General features: G+C 42.0%; 1 protein-coding gene across 1 annotated transcript in view; it reads right to left on the bottom strand.

Annotated features, from left to right (window-relative positions):
• ARHGAP8 (Rho GTPase activating protein 8) overlaps positions 1-17,272 on the bottom strand; it is a 58,840-nt gene that overhangs the window by 11,546 nt on the left and 30,022 nt on the right. Inside the window, exons 7-10 of the mRNA XM_087722215.1 lie at positions 9,471-9,569; positions 8,661-8,771; positions 4,168-4,241; positions 1,783-1,860 (exon numbers count right to left, since the gene is read on the bottom strand). Coding sequence (XP_087578341.1) covers positions 1,783-1,860; positions 4,168-4,241; positions 8,661-8,771; positions 9,471-9,569 — 362 coding nt within the window. The remainder of the gene's footprint in view (positions 1-1,782; positions 1,861-4,167; positions 4,242-8,660; positions 8,772-9,470; positions 9,570-17,272) is intronic.

The following is a 17,272-nucleotide window of genomic DNA, read 5'->3' as shown; positions in this document are numbered from 1 at the left end:
TCCAGTGCATTTCACAAATGATTTCTTTTGACATCGTATCTACAAAAAAAGAGTAAAAAATAAATAAATAGCAAAAAGCAGAGGAGGTGATATTGCTGTTTAGAGAAAATCAAGTTATGCGGGATTCTCAATTTGTCATTTCATAGCTGTTATGAAACCATCAATCTAAACTGGTCACGACTCATTGTACAAACTGCTTTAAATGCTGGTCCTACCTTCTTCCTTCTTGATTTAAGGTTAAGGTCTCTCCAATCTATTAAAGATCTAGCGTGGCGTGGGGACCAATTTGAACTGGTTAAATTAAAAAGAAAAGTATCTTGCTAGTATATATTTCGTGTATTAACTAACTGGGGAGAATCAGTATATCCTTTTCTCATAAAAATAAAAGATGGCATTTGTTTAATCAATCATATATCTAATATATGATTAGCTATATGATTCATTCTATCTAAATATATATTAGATATACTATATCTTGATCACAACCACAATCACTCCATGTACATGCGGAAACATATGACTAGTTTTTCTTTCTGTTTCCTAATTACTTGCATAGGGATTATTCTTTATACTATTTATGTTGTTTATGTTTTTTGTCATAGAGTGCACCAGTGAGGCTAAAACCAATTTCATTGCATACATGATGTACAATGACAATAAAGGCTATACTATACTAATATTTTCTTTTATTAGGAAAGACCAGTAACATGCACGAGAGAGATTGAAAGACCCGTGTTCATCCATGAGCAACATAAATAAATCAAGGGAGACTGCTTGAATCAAGCGGGCAGAAATTGTGTTCCTGAGGTGGCATTTAATTGCTGCTATTCCCAGCACCAAATATTCACAAGCCCAAATTGGGAGCTTTGGCTGCATTTTTGATGCTCTAGATAAGTTTTAAGGTGGTGAAACTTTTCTCCTTATGCTTTGCAGATGTCATCTTGACTTTATAACCCCTCCTCTGGGACAGCTCACCAGAGCCAATGCACCACAGTCAACTTACTGTGGCCAACTCACGATTGACCAACTCGCCACAGCCAATTCGCTACGGCACAATTTGCCACAGAACAAGAGTTACACTAATATTGCGTATCCCAAAGGAGGGACAAATTGAAATGCGAATGACAAAAATTAAAAGAACTTTAAAAACCATTTTAAACCATTAAACTGAATTGTTGCATTGTCCTATGGAGTGTTGGCCATGGCAAGTTGGCTCTGGCGAGTTGCCTCTCATAGCTGCACCTGCTCAGGTGTGCACACATTTTTCTCTTTGAACGTTCGACCACTTTCCCACCCATTAACAGATGCCCTTACTCCTCGCCTATCTAATATGGTATTTCACTTTTAAAGGGTTTTGTGATTAATCAAACAACTGATGAAAATGAGTCTTTACTTCTTGCTAATAAAAGGGCCAGGGACTCAGGTGGCTCAGTGGCTAAGACACTGAGCTTGCCAATCAGAAAGGTAGGCAGTTTGGCGGTTCGAATCCCTAGTACCGCATAATGGAGTGAGCTCCTGTTACTTGTCCCAGCTTCTGCCAACCTAACAGTTCCTAAAGCATGTAAAAGCAAGTAGGAAAATAGCAACCACCTTTGGTGGGAAGGTAACAGCGTTCCATGCGCCTTAGGCATTGAGTCATGCCGGCCACATGACCACGGAGACATCTTCAGACCGCGCTAGCCCTTCGGCTTTGAAACAGAGAGGAGCACCGCCCCCTAGAGTTGGGAACGACTAGCATATATGTGCGAGGGGAACCTTTACTTTAATAAAAGGGCCGCTTACCTTGATTGTAAAGTTTTTGAATCTCTTGAATAGTTTTGATGCCCGATGATCTTCGAAACAGTCCTTCCGTTTTCAGCCCTTGAAGAGGGAAGGATTAAAGTTAGTTTTTGCCACTATTGTTCATTCCAGATTAAATCCTTAGTATTCTTGTGAATAGAAGTGTCATTTTTTCCAATACAGGTTCATATTAGCAAATTGTTTCATTTTTTTTCATCAGAAATCAGCTGAAAGTAATTTTTTTCTACTTTTGCTGTATCGTTGCAATTGTTTAGTGTTTTATAAAGTCTCTGCAAGCAAAGTGTGGTCATCCCAGGCTAGTTTTCTTGCATAACCAAAGCATTTATGCTGAGGCATTTACTCAAACACAGTAAGCATCAGTAGAAATCTAAGATCCAATTTGTATCTCCTGTTTTATGAGCTGGAAAGGACTGAAAAATGACTCTGTTGCAGTGATGGCAAACCTTTTCGGCACCGAGCGCCCAAACCGGAATGCCTGTGCATTCACATGCATTTGCATGCACTGAAGTGCCGGAAACCCAAAGACCACCTGGCCAGCACACACATGCCTGTTTTTGGCTGGTTTTGGCCATTTTTAGGCTGTTTTTCTGAGCCGTATTCCAAGCCATTTTTCAGGCTGGTTTTTGGACTGTTTCCGGGCCTTTTTTAGGCCATTTTTCAGGCTGGTTTTCTTGGTTGTTTTCAGGCAATTTGCCGAGACAAAAATGGCCTGAAAAACGACCCCCCAAAAACGGCCTGAAAATGGCCCAAGAATGGTCTGAAAACAGCTCTAAAATTGGTCTGAAAATGGTCTGAAAACATTTTTGGCTTTTTTGGGTCATTTTCAGGCCGTTTTCTGGTGCTCTGGTGCCCACGAAGACCAATTGGAAATGGTGCACGTGCCCACAGAGAGGGCTCTGCATGCCATGTCTGGAACATGTGCCATAGGTTTGCCATCACAGCTCGATGGCTTTGCCTGGTTGTACGTGATGCTGGGCGCACAGAAAAAGCAACAGGCTCACAAAGACAATTGGTAGTTGGTTTCAAAGAGTGAGAAAAACGTTGGTCACCTCTTTATGGGTGAGTGTAAAATTCCTCAACCTTGGCAGCTTGAAGACGTGTGGAATTCGGGGAGATGAAGTCCACACACCTTCAATTTATTTGTTAAATTGTAATACAACTGCCAAACTACAGGCAGTCAACTGAAGTAGCCTGCAGTACTGTCTTCTAACCACAAAGCCACCACAGCTCTTATTTATTATTTTTCTGTTCAAAGTGCCACAGTTTAACTGTGTCTTCAAATTTTGCATCCATTAAATCATTCATTTAAAAAAAAATCTGTTCAGTTAGATATGTTCAGGTTCTGAATTGTATTTTATTAATAGAATACATGTTACCTACTAAAAGACTGTATTACTAATATTATTCTCTTCCTTCCTAGTACCTGTCTCGTCCCACTTATGACTATAATCATGTTGCTTGTATCTTTAAATTTTATATTCTTTTATTTCCTAGAATAGTATAATTTGATTACTTATTAGTAACCTATGACTATCACTAAGTGTTGTATCTTCTGATTCTTGATGAATGTATTCCCACTATAACCATGTTGCTTGTATCTTTACAATTTATATTGTTTTACTTAGTCTTCTAGTATGATTTGATTGCTTATTGAGTATCCTATGACTATCACTGTGTTCTATCTTATGATTCTTGATTAATGTATTCTATTTTATTTTTCTTATGTACACTGAGAGCCTATGCACCAAAGACAAATCCCTTGTGTGGCCAATCACACTTGGCTAATAAAGAATTCTATTCTATTCTATTCTATTCCATTCCAATTTCAGTTTCATTCTATTCTATTCCTTTCCCTTCCAATCTCTCTTCTCTTCTCCTCTCCTTTTCTATTCCTTTCTATTCTATTCCATTCCATTCTACCCAGCAAATGTTCAGTATTTGAGTCACAAGATTTTCAAATTCAGTCTAATTTTTCATTGTCCTCCCTTATTTTTTAAATTCTTTTGTTGACGTGTTACTGATCTGGGAATATTGGAACCAACTGAGTGTGGAAGAGCATGGTGTAACAAAATTCTCAAGAGACCTTAATTTTATCCTGTTCATAATAAAGTCTTGTAATTTAAACAGAATTTTCTCCACTGATGAAATTTCTTACTGCTTTCTTCATCATAAGAGGAAGAAGCAAGAGGGGAGAAGTTTAGGTTTATTCTTTTCCTATATTTATCTCAAATGTTCAACGACTTGCTTGATTTTGGATAGTCTCTTGAAAATCATTCATTTCTATGAATCGGCTCAAATATGTCTGCAGAAATCGGTCTCTTCCATTAAGATGATGGAACTATAGGCAGATATGAAGTGAATCCTTACCTCTTTTTTTCAAGTAAGCCACTGTGTGATTCATTACAGGTGGGATTAATTCCCCTTTGTTTTTAGCACTGAGGCTGTTGGAGAAAAGAAAACAGGTTGAAACATGACCTGAACAAAAATCACAGCATTGGAAAAGCTATCTTGCTTTTAATCTGTTAAACCTGCCTTACATTTGAAAAGAAAAGAAAAAAGAAGTGTCTCAAAAAAAGGAGGCAGTGCGTTGGTTTTGACGCTGTGTCTGCCATCTAGTAGATTTTGACACATGCCCCCATATAGAGAACAATGTTATTTGATAGCAAGTTGTTACTTGGAACATCCAATGTGAAAAGAAAATCAGTTGTGGAGCTCATTCAACATAACTTCAGCAGAATTCCTTAACAGGGTAAAAATGAAACGTGTTATCTTCACAGAAAGAGTTTTTGAACCTTGTTCAAGGAAAAATAACTTGTTTGTTCGTTTGTTCAATCAATCAATCAATCAATTTCTATAGCCACCCGTCTCAACCAGTGACTCTGGGCAGCTTACAGTTCTAAAAATATAAAAGCAATTAAACATAAAAAAAATTAAAACAATAGGTAAAGGTAAAGGTTCCCCTCGCATATATGTGCTAGTCGTTCCCAACTCTAGGGGGCGGTTTCAAAGCCGAAGAGCCAGCGCTGTCCAAAGACGCCTCCGTGGTCATGTGGCCAGCATAACTAAATGCCAAAGGCGCATGGAACACTGTTACCTTCCCACCAAAGGTGGTTCCTATTTTTCTACTTGCATTTTTATGTGCTTTCAAACTGCTAGGAGCAAAGGAGAAATGACAAACTGCTGACACTTGTCAGAACCATCTTAAATTACCTCACACACAGCACTGGCATGCATAAGAATATGATGTAAACTTGGTTTTTTAAAAGGCATCTTTGGTTTGCGTTAAAACAACTTCAACACACGCAATGTTCTAATTGCACCACAAACGCAGTGGTCATCCTTACCTTTCACAGAGGCACTGAGTTTTATAAATATGAGCATGATAGTGTAGAATAATCATATCCAAGGACCAGTGGTGGGTTTCAAAAAAGTTTGGAACCTCTTCTGTAGGTGTGGCCTGCTTTCCGGGTCCACTGGTGGAACCTCTTCTAACCGGTTCGGGAGATTTGACGAACCAGTTCTACTGAATAGGTGCGAACTGGTAGGAACCCACCTCTGTGCGTGGGACACTATCTGTCAGCCTCTATCTCCCGTGCTTACTATCGGCTGCCATAGTAATGGGAAGGGAGGAGGCTCATGGTATTTGGGAGGGGAAGCATGCTGATGGACACATTTCGAGGCATCTCAAAAAAGGGAGTTTTGTTCTCACCATCTTCTGCGCATGCTGAAGGTTCGTGTTTGGGTTTGGTCAAGGCCAACCATCTCTGCATACCAGTGGAACGAGGCTGCCTTAAGATGTACCCCGCATGACACCCTTGGGGACTGGAGATTGGACAGTGGGTCGGGATAATTGGGGGGAGGGATTTGGGTAAATGTTTGAAATGTACGAGTTCACACTTTTTAGCCTCGGATCTTGCTTCACTTTTGCTGTTTTCATTTCATATCCAGTTAAAAGCAATAGCAATAGCAGTTAGACTTATATACCGCTTAATAGGGCTTTCAGCCCTCTCTAAGCGGTTTACAGAGTCAGCATATTGCCCCCAACAACAATCCGGGTCCTCATTTTACTCACCTCGGAAGGATGGAAGGCTGAGTCAACCCTGAGCTGGTGAGATTTGAACAGCCGAACTGCAGAACTGCAGTCAGCTGAAGTAGCCTGCAGTGCTGCATTTAACCACTGCGCCACCTCGGCTCCATTAGAGAAAAGTATCTTTTCTCTAATTATTTGGAGTTGGGGGGGGGGTTCTTTCTTGGATATTGAGTGAGGCAAGTCTGACACTATCCCCAAATCCCAACTTCCTAACCCAAGCCGGGACCTAAAATACACCCAAGAAAAATGATGATGATGATGATGCTCCTGCCAAAAAAACATCTTGAACATCGACTCATCAGGATTTTTGTTGATCTTGAAGGCTAGAAGGCCTCTGGCTGACTTTGGGCCATTAGGTTTCTCCCAGCCAAATCAAGTCCTCAAGGTTATTATCAGGTTAAAATGAGGGAGTGCCTCTATGTGTTAAAACAAGGTCAAAATCTATCTAAACAGATAGGAAGCGATATAGAGAGACATAATTGAGTTTGGCTGAAATATGAATCCGGCCACTCGGGATTAGTTCCATGACCGCTGCGGTTGAGCCCCCAACTCATATTTAGAAGCTCCAATATAAGGAAAGCTTATAAGTTTGCTTCAGATAGAAAACACAGGACATTTATTCCTTCTCTGATCATTCTTTCACCATTATAGCTCACTGCATTTCTCTTAAGCAAAGGAGAAATGACACTATCGGTAGCTATTAATAACTTGGACAGGCAGAAAATGTCAGCTTGTATTAGTAGGCATTGCTGTGCAAGAATGAAGCATCTCTGGACCACGCTTTAAGTGTTACAAGGAATTCCTTTGTCTGGCCTGGAAGCTATATTTTGCACTGGGTCTTCCAGCCTGCCACCTTCAATGCTGTGGGAAAATGGGAGGGGGGATTCTATGGCGTATGGGAGATATATAGTTATAATAACATTCCTTTCTCAAAGAGTCAAGGACATCTTGCCCTGCACCCTGTAGGGCGTGACTAGAAGACATCTCCAGTTGGGACGGTGCTTGATAATACCATGATAAATTTCCCAACAAGCCAAAGGGCCCCCCTGAAGTGGGGTGGGGGAGAGGTGGTTAGTTATGCTTATGTTAACCCCCACATTACTCTCTTTTTAGGATAAGCTTTTCTTCTGAGGAGAGGCCGCCTGTCAGGCCTGCAGCCATCTTTTCAGGGGGCAAGAGCAGGAAAAAGGCCACATGGCTCCTCAAAAGCACAGCGGAGGAGGAGGGGGCAGCTCAGGTGCTCCGAGCAGAGGGGGAGGCGCCGCTGCCACGGGCGGGGGTGCTGGCGGGAGCTTTGGCGGCTTCCCCTCAGCTGCAGCACTGGGCAGCAAATCCGGCAGTGCTGTTGGAGGAGGAGGAGGCAGCAGCAGTTTTCTGGTGGCGGCGGGGGCTTTGGCGGCTTCACTTCAGCCGCAGCACCGGGCGCAAGTGGCTAGGACTGGCCACCCACAAAGGACCTCCCCGGGCTTGCTTTGCTGAACACAGGGCAACTGATGGTAGTTTGAGTGGCGCAGCCGGCGGTCCTGGAGGTCCTAGGAGACTGGCCGTGCCGCGTAATCTCCTGCCGCCATCTGCCCCGCACCCGTGCTAACCCTAACCAGGACAGCTGAGGGCCCTCAGCTTCCGGAGCCTGTGACATTAAAAATCACTGTGCAGCAGTTGGGAAACTGCTGCGTGGTGTTTTCTTGCCACGTGCGCAGCCGCGCAGCCACACACCTTAGAGGGAACATTGATTGTTGGGTGAAAAAGAGAAAATTTGACTGTTTCTCTCTACAGAACTCCACCTTATCACACGCAAAATCAAGATGGGGTTAGTGTGAGTTCTTTTGCAAGATTCCCTTTTCCTCAGGATTACTGTATTTTTCGGAGTATAAGACGGTATTTTTTGGAGTATAAGACGCAGTGGAGTATAAGATGCACCAAGATTTTGAAGAGGCAATTTTTTAAAAAAAACATTGTACTCTGCAGACCTCCCAAAAACAGCACATTTTTCGCAAAAATGGGCCCAGTTTTTGTCCAAAAAAGGGCATGCATAGCCTTCAGGAGGGTTTGTAGAGTGCTCTTGGGAGCTGGGGGTGGGGGGTAAAAATGAGCAAAACAATTGGCCCATTTTTCATTAAAAAAGGGCATACATAGCCTTTAGGAGGCTTATAGAGTGCTCCTGGGGGCTGGGGGGGGGGCAAAAATGAGCAAGAAAATGGTCCATTTTTGCTCATTTTTGCTCTCTCCAGCTACCAGGAGCACTCTGGAAACCTCCTAAAGGCTATGCACGGCCATATTTTGCAAAGGGGGCAGGGTTTTGAGAGGCCAAAAATGCTGTATTCAGTGTATAAGATGCACCCAGATTTTCAGCCTCTTTTTTGAGGGAAAATGGTGCGTCTTATACTCCGAAAAATATGATAGCTAATATTGTTTGATAAATCCCCCCTCCCCAATAACAGTTTGTTCCCTCTGACCTTATCCCCAAGATGACTTTGGTATTCCTTTACAAGCCCAGATGTGGAGCTGAAGGTCCTGGCAGCAAGACATGTAGCAGGCCTGAGATGCCATCAAGGTGGACTAGTTAATCTAAGGAAGGGGTCAGATCAGTGGTGTGATTCAGCCAGTTCACACCACATCGGGAGAACCGGCTGTTAACTTTCTGAGCAGTTTGGTGAACTGGTTGTTGGAAGAATTCATTAGGGCAAAGCACCGATTGTTAAATTATATGAACCTCACCACTGGGTAAGATTCCATTCAGCAACATAGTCAAATAAAGCAGGGGGCTTACTACTGAAGGCTGACTCCAAACTGCTGCGTTGGAAGAGGAGGCCGTGGTGGAGGAAGTTTTGCTGGAGGAAGGGATCTGCTCTTCTGTTTCATCTGAAGATTTTCATCGTGTCTGGTGGGAAAACCCAATCTCAATATTCAACAGGTAAAATGTTTGGTCCACTTATATCCCTCAAGCTAAACTCATAGGTAGAAGAGAAAATGGTGAAGAGAGGAGGAGGAGGTAGAGGAGGAAGTAGAGAGGAGGAGAAGGAGGAGGCAGGGAGGAGGAGGTAGAGAGGAGGAAGAAGTAGAGAGGAGGAGGAGGAGAAGGAGGGGAAGGAGGAGGAAGAGGCAGAGAGGAGGAAGAGGAGAGGAGGAGGCAGAGGAGGAAGAGGAGAAGGAGTTCGCTCCTCTTTTGTTTCCTATGGGTTGGGCCAATCACCTCCAAGATGTGGCTTTACTCTTAAGTCGACCCTGCTTTCTTAGTTGTTCTGGTCTTCTGGAGCACATGCGCACACTGGGAACAGGCTCCAGCTGTTCCTCTGCCTCACTGCTGTCTAAGCTCCCTCTCTGACTCTGACACAAAGCCCTCGTCTGAGCTTTCCTCAGCCCTCAGGACTGGCCCATGTTCCTCCCCAACCTCCTCACTAACTCTGCTGCCAGCTCTGCTGGGCACCGGTGAGCCACAACACTCACGTTGGTTATGATATAAAGTGCTTAGCTCTATAAAGTACAGGCTAATCTAAATCAGTTGTATCAAAATCTGGGCAGGCGTCTGAGAAAAATAAAAATAGCTGTAAATATTAAAGTAAGAAGAAAAATCACATACCGAATCACTTCTTCGGGGATATTCAAGTGTTCGTATTTCAGGTGGTCTCTCAACTCACTTAAGTAATTCAAATAGAACACCTTTTTTCCAAACTTGTGGCTGAAAACACAGAAGACCTTCTATCAGTATCAATATCTGGAGCAGGAGGAACACCTGAATTGCTTATCAGACAGGACCAGAATGGCACAAAATGGCGGAAGCACCCATTTTCATACGATCAAACGTATGCACACACCATGCTTGTGATCGGTCTGATACGAATAATTGTCTTTCAGAATAGAACTTCTAGCTGCACAGATTGGAAACGATTCTTTCAAGAACTCGACAAAAACTTCCGTCTTAAAAATGTAGGGAAAGGCATGTCCTATTGTAAGATTTTTGGTTGATAGTGATGCCCCAACTAGATAGTCCAGCTGGGCTCAGGGGTTTCCATAGGGAAGAAACAGCTGTGTCAAAAAAATAATCAAAATTGTGCCTGTTATTATATATTGTTGACTGTTTCCCATGCAAAGTGAACACAACAACAGCAATAGCACTCAGAGTTTTATACTTCTTCACAAGGCAGAACTGAAGAAGCTTCTTGGATGAGAAGCAAAATGTCTTCAAGGAAAAACAAAGTCCAGTTGCCCTTTTGAAAAAGCACTTTGGGGCCCTTATGGTGTGTTTATATATTATGTTTTTATGTTCTCTAATAGCTAAATCCAGGACAGCAGGAATAATACAATAGCACTTAGACTTATACACTGCTTTACGGTGCTTTACAGCCCTCTCTAAGCGGTTTATAGAGTCAGCATATTGCCCCCAACAATGTGGGTCCTCATTTTACCGACCTCGGAAGGATGGAAGGTGGACTCAACCTTGAGCCGGTGACAATCAAACTTCTGGCAGTCGGCAGAATTAGCCTGCAATGCTGCATTCTAACACTGCACCACCACAGCTAATGGGGAAAATGCAATTCCACAGTGCCCTTCAACATATTATCTATAGTAGGACTAGGAGCAATGTAATAAAGCACCAATCATCTTCCATAACTGTGCAGAACTCCATCATTGTTTCAAAACATATGTTAAAATGATGGACTCATATGACAGCCAAAAAATCAAAGAAAGTTAATGGTGACAAAGAAACTTCCCTTTCTTTGAGAAAATGTTAAATTTTCTCTCCCTTTTCTTATTAATATAACTACTCATTGACTTGCAATTGAGCCACACATTTTTGATGTTAAGTGAGACATCTGTTAAGTGAGTTTTGCCCCATTTTAGGACCTTTTTTGCCACAGCTGTTAAGTCCGTGTTTCTCAACCTTGGCGACTTTAACTTCCAGAATTCTGGGAGTTGAAGTCCACAGGACTTAAAGTCGCCAAGGTTGAGAAACACTGTGTTAAGTGAATCACTGCAGTTGATAAGTTACTAACCTGGTTGTTAAGTGAATCTGACTTTCCCGGTGACTTTCCTTGTCGCATGACCTTGGGACACAGCAATGGTCATAAGTATGAGCCAGTTGCCAAGCACCCGAAGTTTGACCACATGATCATGGGGATGATTCAAAGATTGTAGTTGTGAAAAATGGTCATAGGTTACTATTTTCAGTGCCATTGTAACTTTGAATGGTCACTAAATGAACTGTTGTAAGTCGAAGACTACCTATACTGTAATATAGCTCATCATCAAAACTCTCTGAAGATCAAAGTGCTTGGAATCTCAGTGGTGGGATTTAAAATTTTTACTACCAGTTCTGTGAGCAAGGCTTGGTGAGCTTGGCAGGGGAAGGATACTGCAAAATCTCCATTCTCACCCCACTCCATGAGAAGGATACGGTAAAATCTCCATTCCTTCTCCACTCCAGGGGAAAATCTCCATTCCCTCCCCACTCGAGGGGAAGGATACTGCAAAATCTCCATTCCTACCCCACTCCATGAGAAGGATATTGTAAAATCTCCATTCCCACCCCACTCCATGAGAAGGATACTGCAAAATCTCCATTCCTTCCCCACTCCAGGGGAAGGATACTGCAAAATCTCCATTCCTACCCCACTCCAGGGGAAGGATACTGTAAAATCTCCATTCCTTCCCCACTCCACGAGTGATCGCGGGTGCACCTCGATTCACCCGCATAACACCTATCCTCCGCGAGCTGCGCTGGCTGCCTGTTGATCTCCGGATGCGCTTCAAGGTGCTATTAATCACCCATAAAGCCCTACATGGCAGTGGATCTGGATACTTGAGAGACCGCCTTCTGCCAATTACATCCCTGCGACCAATAAGATCCCATAGACTAGGCCTCCTCCGTATCCCATCGGCCAGCCAGTGTCGGCTGGCAACTACAAGGAGGAGGGCCTTCTCAGCAGTAGCCCCGGCCCTTTGGAACGACCTCCCCGTGGAGATTCGTACCCTCTCCACCGTCCAAGCCTTCCGCATAGCCTTGAAGAACTGGCTCGCCCGTCAGGCCTGGGGATAAGGACAGTTACCCCTCCCGAATGATGTATGTATGTTGCCTACCATTTTATTATATGTCTCTATCTTGATGTTTGTATTCCCCATCCCCAGTTTTATGTGAGCCGCCCTGAGTCCCCTCAGGGAAAAGGGCGGCCTACAAATTCTAATAAAACTACTAAAACTACTAAAACTCCATGAGAAGGATACTGCAAAATCTCCATTCCTACCCCACTCCAGGGGAAGGATACTGCAAAATCTCCATTCCTACCCCACTCCAGGGGAAGGATACTGTAAAATCTCCATTCCTACCGCACTCCAGGGGAAGGATACTGTAAAATCTCCATTCCTTCCCCACTCCATGAGAAGGATACTGCAAAATCTCCATTCCTTCCCCACTCCAGGGGAAGGATACTGCAAAATCTCCATTCCTACCCCACTCCAGGGGAAGGATACTGTAAAATCTCCATTCCTACCGCACTCCAGGGGAAGGATACTGTAAAATCTCCATTCCTTCCCCACTCCAGGGGAAGGATACTGCAAAATCTCCATTCCTACCCTACTCCAGGGGAAGGATACTGTAAAATCTCCATTCCCACTCCACTCCATAAGAAGGATACTGCAAAATCTCCATTCCCACCACACTCCATGAAAAGGATACTGCAAAATCCCCATTCCCTTCCCACTCCAGGGGAAGGATACTGTAAAATCTCCATTCCTTCCCCACTCCAGGGGAAGGATACTGCAAAATCTCCATTCCTACCCCACTCCATGAGAAGGATACTGCAAAATCTCCATTCCCTCCCCACTCCAGGGGAAGGATACTGCAAAATCTCCACTTCTTCCCGATCAGCTGGGACTCGGGAGGCAGAGAATAGATGGGGGCGGGGCCAGTCAGAGGTGGTATTTACCAGTTCTCCGAACTACTCAAAATTTTTGCTACCGGTTCTCCAGAACTGGTCAGAACCCGCTGAATACCCCCTCTGGCTTGAATGCATTAATTTTCCCCTTATAAATCTATGAGGGGGGGGGGGGAAGGGAAACAAAAAATAGGACCGAGAAAAAGCAATATTGGAAGCATAGAACACTTTGCTTAGCAAACCCATATATAGTTCAGACTAAAGTCCTTTGAAAATGTGTCTTTCCTCCTTAAAAGTACTATTATGAGTTCCAGAAATAAAATCGACGGAATAAGTAGATATGCCCAAATATTAGGTTAAGAATATGCAAACAAAGCTTCTACTTGTTTTAAGTTAAAATGCCCATTTTGAGAACAATACTCAATTTTACTAATCAAAGTAACCTTTTAAATCGATTTAAAAAAAAATAACCACCACAGCCATTTTGCCCTACGATATCAGGCATCTCCGAAAGGCCATAAAATGGAATTAAAATGGATTTTTAAACATTGTTGACTTTTCTGGAAATTATTCTGCAAAAAGCTTATCAAGAAGAAAAGCCTTTTATTATTACTCAGAGTAGAGCAGAAAAATTGTATATTGAAGCTCCATCTACTGGAAGGTAGCATGAAATAAATAAATCCCATTCTTTCATGAGAGGGAATTAATTGACCCAAAGAGAAGGTTTATGCGAGAAAGAAGCACTTCTGTATAATTCATATTCTTGATTTTCAATGTATTTAATCCTAAGTAACATTTCCAATATATAGTTCTAGCTAATTAGTTCTCTCTACCGTAGGAATGGATTGATCCTTAGAGATCTGAGGATATTGTGCTGTTTATCACCTTTATAGCCCTACATGGCCTAGGACCTGGATATCTCCGTGACCGCCTCCTGCTACATACCTCCCAGCGTCCAATAAGATCTCACAGGATGGGCCTTCTCCGGGTGCCGTCGACTCCACAATGTCGTCTAGCGGCTCCTCGGGGGAGAGCCTTCTCTGTAGCTGCCCCGGCCCTATGGAACGATCTACCCCCTGATATCCGGATCCTCCCCATTCTCTTGGCCTTCCGAAAGTCTATTAAGACCTGGCTGTTCCGGCAGGCCTGGGGCTGCTGATCTTGATTGAACTCCAGCCCCACTAAGATTGAGTGTATGTTGTGTTCTTTTAATTCGCTTTGTCTTGTATTTTAAATTCCTTTAATATTTTTAAAATTGTTTTTATGTAAGCCGCCCGGAGTCCTTCGGGATTGGGCGGCATACAAATCCGTTAAAACCTTAAACCTTAAAAAACCTTAAACTTGACTTCCTGTGGGCGTGGCCTGTTGCCGAGGAGGGCTCCACCGAGCTCCTCAGAGATCTGGTCTGTATATCTAAATAAGATCATAGATAGCACCCCTTTTTGGCTAAGAAAGGGGCAGGGAGGATAGCTCCGTAGGTTAGGGTCTATTCGTAAGCCACAGCCTTTTTCTTTTTTTGGCTGTGGAAGAGATTAGATCCAGCCGAAGCGGAGCCTTTATCTCCGGCCAGTTCTTCTCAGCTGCCTTTTTTTTTTTTTTTGGCAGCCCCAGACAGGCTAGCCCCCCCCAGGACAAAACAAAGTTTTTTCCAAGCTAGAGTTGATACGGGAGGGTACCACCCCTGTGAGATTTATGCTTTATTACTATCTTAAATACCAGCACCATTTGTCTTAAAGACTTCTTTGTTTAAATAGACTTTAAAATGGCGATTTCTCTCCGTGGATGATTACTGGATGTACTTAGCCGGGCTTATCTTCCTGCAGACCGCTCCTTAACAAAATAAACTCTTTTTCTTTGGAAATAGAGGGGAGCGAAGCACTGCTTACTTGTTTATCTATTATGGCACCCAGATCAAAGAAACGTCTTGCTACAAATGTGTCTAAAGAATTTAAACAATCTTTTTTGGAAACACAGCCTTTGTCTCCTACGCCCTCTACTGGAGAAGTTTTAACACAGGAATATCTCTTTAAAATATTTAATGCCCTTAAGCAAGAACTTAAGGAATTTGTATTGCAACTTTATGAGGATCTAAAATCTAAAGTTAATCAAATGAAGGCGAATACGTTTGCAGCCGTGTCTGCCCTGTCAGATTACTCTGCTGAAATAGAGAACAAATTGGAAAGTCTGGAGAAGGCTAATTTTGATTTGACTACCAATATTCAAATTTTACAAGAAAAAATTAGAAATAACGAAGAACAGCTTATGACGCTAAATTTTGATAGGAAGGCATTTTCAATAAGAGTCAGAGGATTCCGTGAAAAGGAGCAAGAGAATTTGAAACAGACATTTGCTGAAGCCTTCAGCCATGCGCTGGGAAGCCCGGGACTTAACTTTGATTGGCAGATTCGGAAAATCTATCGCCAGAACTCATTGATAGCGGAACAGCGACAGCTCCCGAGGGACATAATTATACATTTCTCTACAAAAGAATCTAGAAACGCGATTGTGCAAAAGTTTCATAATAACAGTCTCCGAGTTGATGACCAGGACGTGATTGTCTTCAAAGATATACCTTTCCAAATGTTGAGAGCAAGAAGGGACTACGCCTTTTTAACTAAAGAGCTTAGGAGTCAACAGATTCGATACAGATGGGAGGCCCCTGCCGGCATCACGGTTACATTTGAGAATCAAAGACTTCGTCTTAACTCTGTTTCGGAGGCTCAAGATTTCTATTGTAGGATTCTGAAGGCGGGACTTCCTGACGCGCTTGGAAGAGAGGAGAGACAAGCGGAAGGAGAAAGCAAACGGCTGGCCATGCGGCTGCAAGATGGAGGGGGTAGCCCCTCCTCCCTCAGAGAAGCAGAAGAACGCAGATCGAGAATTTAGATACTTCAAAAGACTTCCTAAAGTTGAGGACTGAATGGGGGTTTGAGACCTCTCTCCGGTAGAAAAAGTGGACTAATTTTTATCAGAAGGGAAAGCTGGGTGAAACTACTTTGAGCTAGATTCTAAAGTAACGTTAGCATAAATCTGATAGTGGTTAAAAGAATGCGGAATGATTTATGTTGTTTAAACTTTGTTAGATGGGACTATTTTAAAATAGAAGGTTAACTGACTCTTGCTGAAAGCATTATTTGAATATGATCCATGCTATTTAACTTTTATTTGAAGGGAAAGTTGGTTGTAATAGTTCTGAGTTATTTTTCAAATAAACGCTAGTATAAATTTGATAGTGGTAAATATTAGACAAGCAAGAGATGAGGGTAAAATGCATGTGGAATGAACTACGTTATTTGTGGTAAATATCAGACAAGCAAGGGATGAGGGCAAAATTTACGTTGTTTAAAGCTTATTAGAACAGAAAGCCGCTTGGGATTATCTTAAGATAACTGTAAAAAGAATGTGGAATGATTTATGTTGTTTAAACTTTGTTAGAAGCGACTACCTTAAAATAGAAGGTTAACTGAATCTTGCTGAAAGTATTATTGGAATATGTGGAATGATTCATGCTACAAATCGCTCTGAGTTATATTTTAAACAAATGGTAGTACTACGTTATTTGTGATAAATATTAGACAAGCAAGGGATGAGGGCAAAATTTACGTTGTTTAAAGCTTATTAGAATAGGAAGCCGCTTGGGATTATCTTAAGATAACTGTAAAAAGAATGTGGAATGATTTATGTTGTTTAAACTTTTAAACAAATGGTAGTATAAATTTGATAGTGGTAAATATCAGACAAGTGGGGGATGAGGGTAAAATACATGTGGAATGAACTAAGTTATTTAAATTCTATTAGAAGGGGAAGTCGGTTGGAATTACAGAAATTGATTCCTGTGTAAAGTAATATCTGATCTACGCTGCTTAACTTTACTAAGAAGGGGAAATCGGGTTAGATTATTTTGAATTACTGTTTGAAAAAGGGGTAAAGAAAGATCATTTACGTTGTTTAAATTTTACTAGATGGGAAAGTTTGATTACTTGTCTGTAAAGTTATATTTGAATATATGGCATAAACTACGCTGCTTAAATCTTACTGGAAGGGATCATGAGGTTTAGGAAGGGAACGGGAGAGTCTACAGAAGGTCGGGGTAAATAGCAAAGAAGTAAGAGATGAGAATAAAATATAGATAGAATGATTTATACTATTTAAGCATAGATAAAGATGGGGGGCTGAGATCAACACAAAGAGTGGTTTCTTTTTTTCTTTTTTCTCTTTTCTTTTTTTCCTTTTTTTTTTCTTTCTCTGCTTTTCTTTTTCTTTTCTTTTTTTTTGATATATTACTTTTATTTTTTAATCCATATGTATACAAGATATCTTAGATAGAAGGTAGTGCCAGGTGTGGACCCTGGGAAGTCGGGAGGATTAGGGATGGGGATTGTGGGGGGTGGGGTGGGGGGGTGTTAATATAGTTTTAATAAGAACAAGAATGTATTTATATACGGTGGTTCCTTTTTTTATTATTATTATTATTATTATTATTATTTTCCTTGGTTTACTTTACTTTTAT

This window comes from Thamnophis sirtalis, unplaced genomic scaffold (genome assembly GCF_051295495.1).
Source record: "Thamnophis sirtalis isolate CommonGarterSnake01/CBP01778 unplaced genomic scaffold, rThaSir2_p1.2 scaffold_9, whole genome shotgun sequence".
NCBI lineage: Eukaryota > Metazoa > Chordata > Lepidosauria > Squamata > Natricidae > Thamnophis > Thamnophis sirtalis.
Note: the sequence above shows the minus strand (reverse complement) of the source record. Positions and strands in the feature narration are given on the sequence as shown.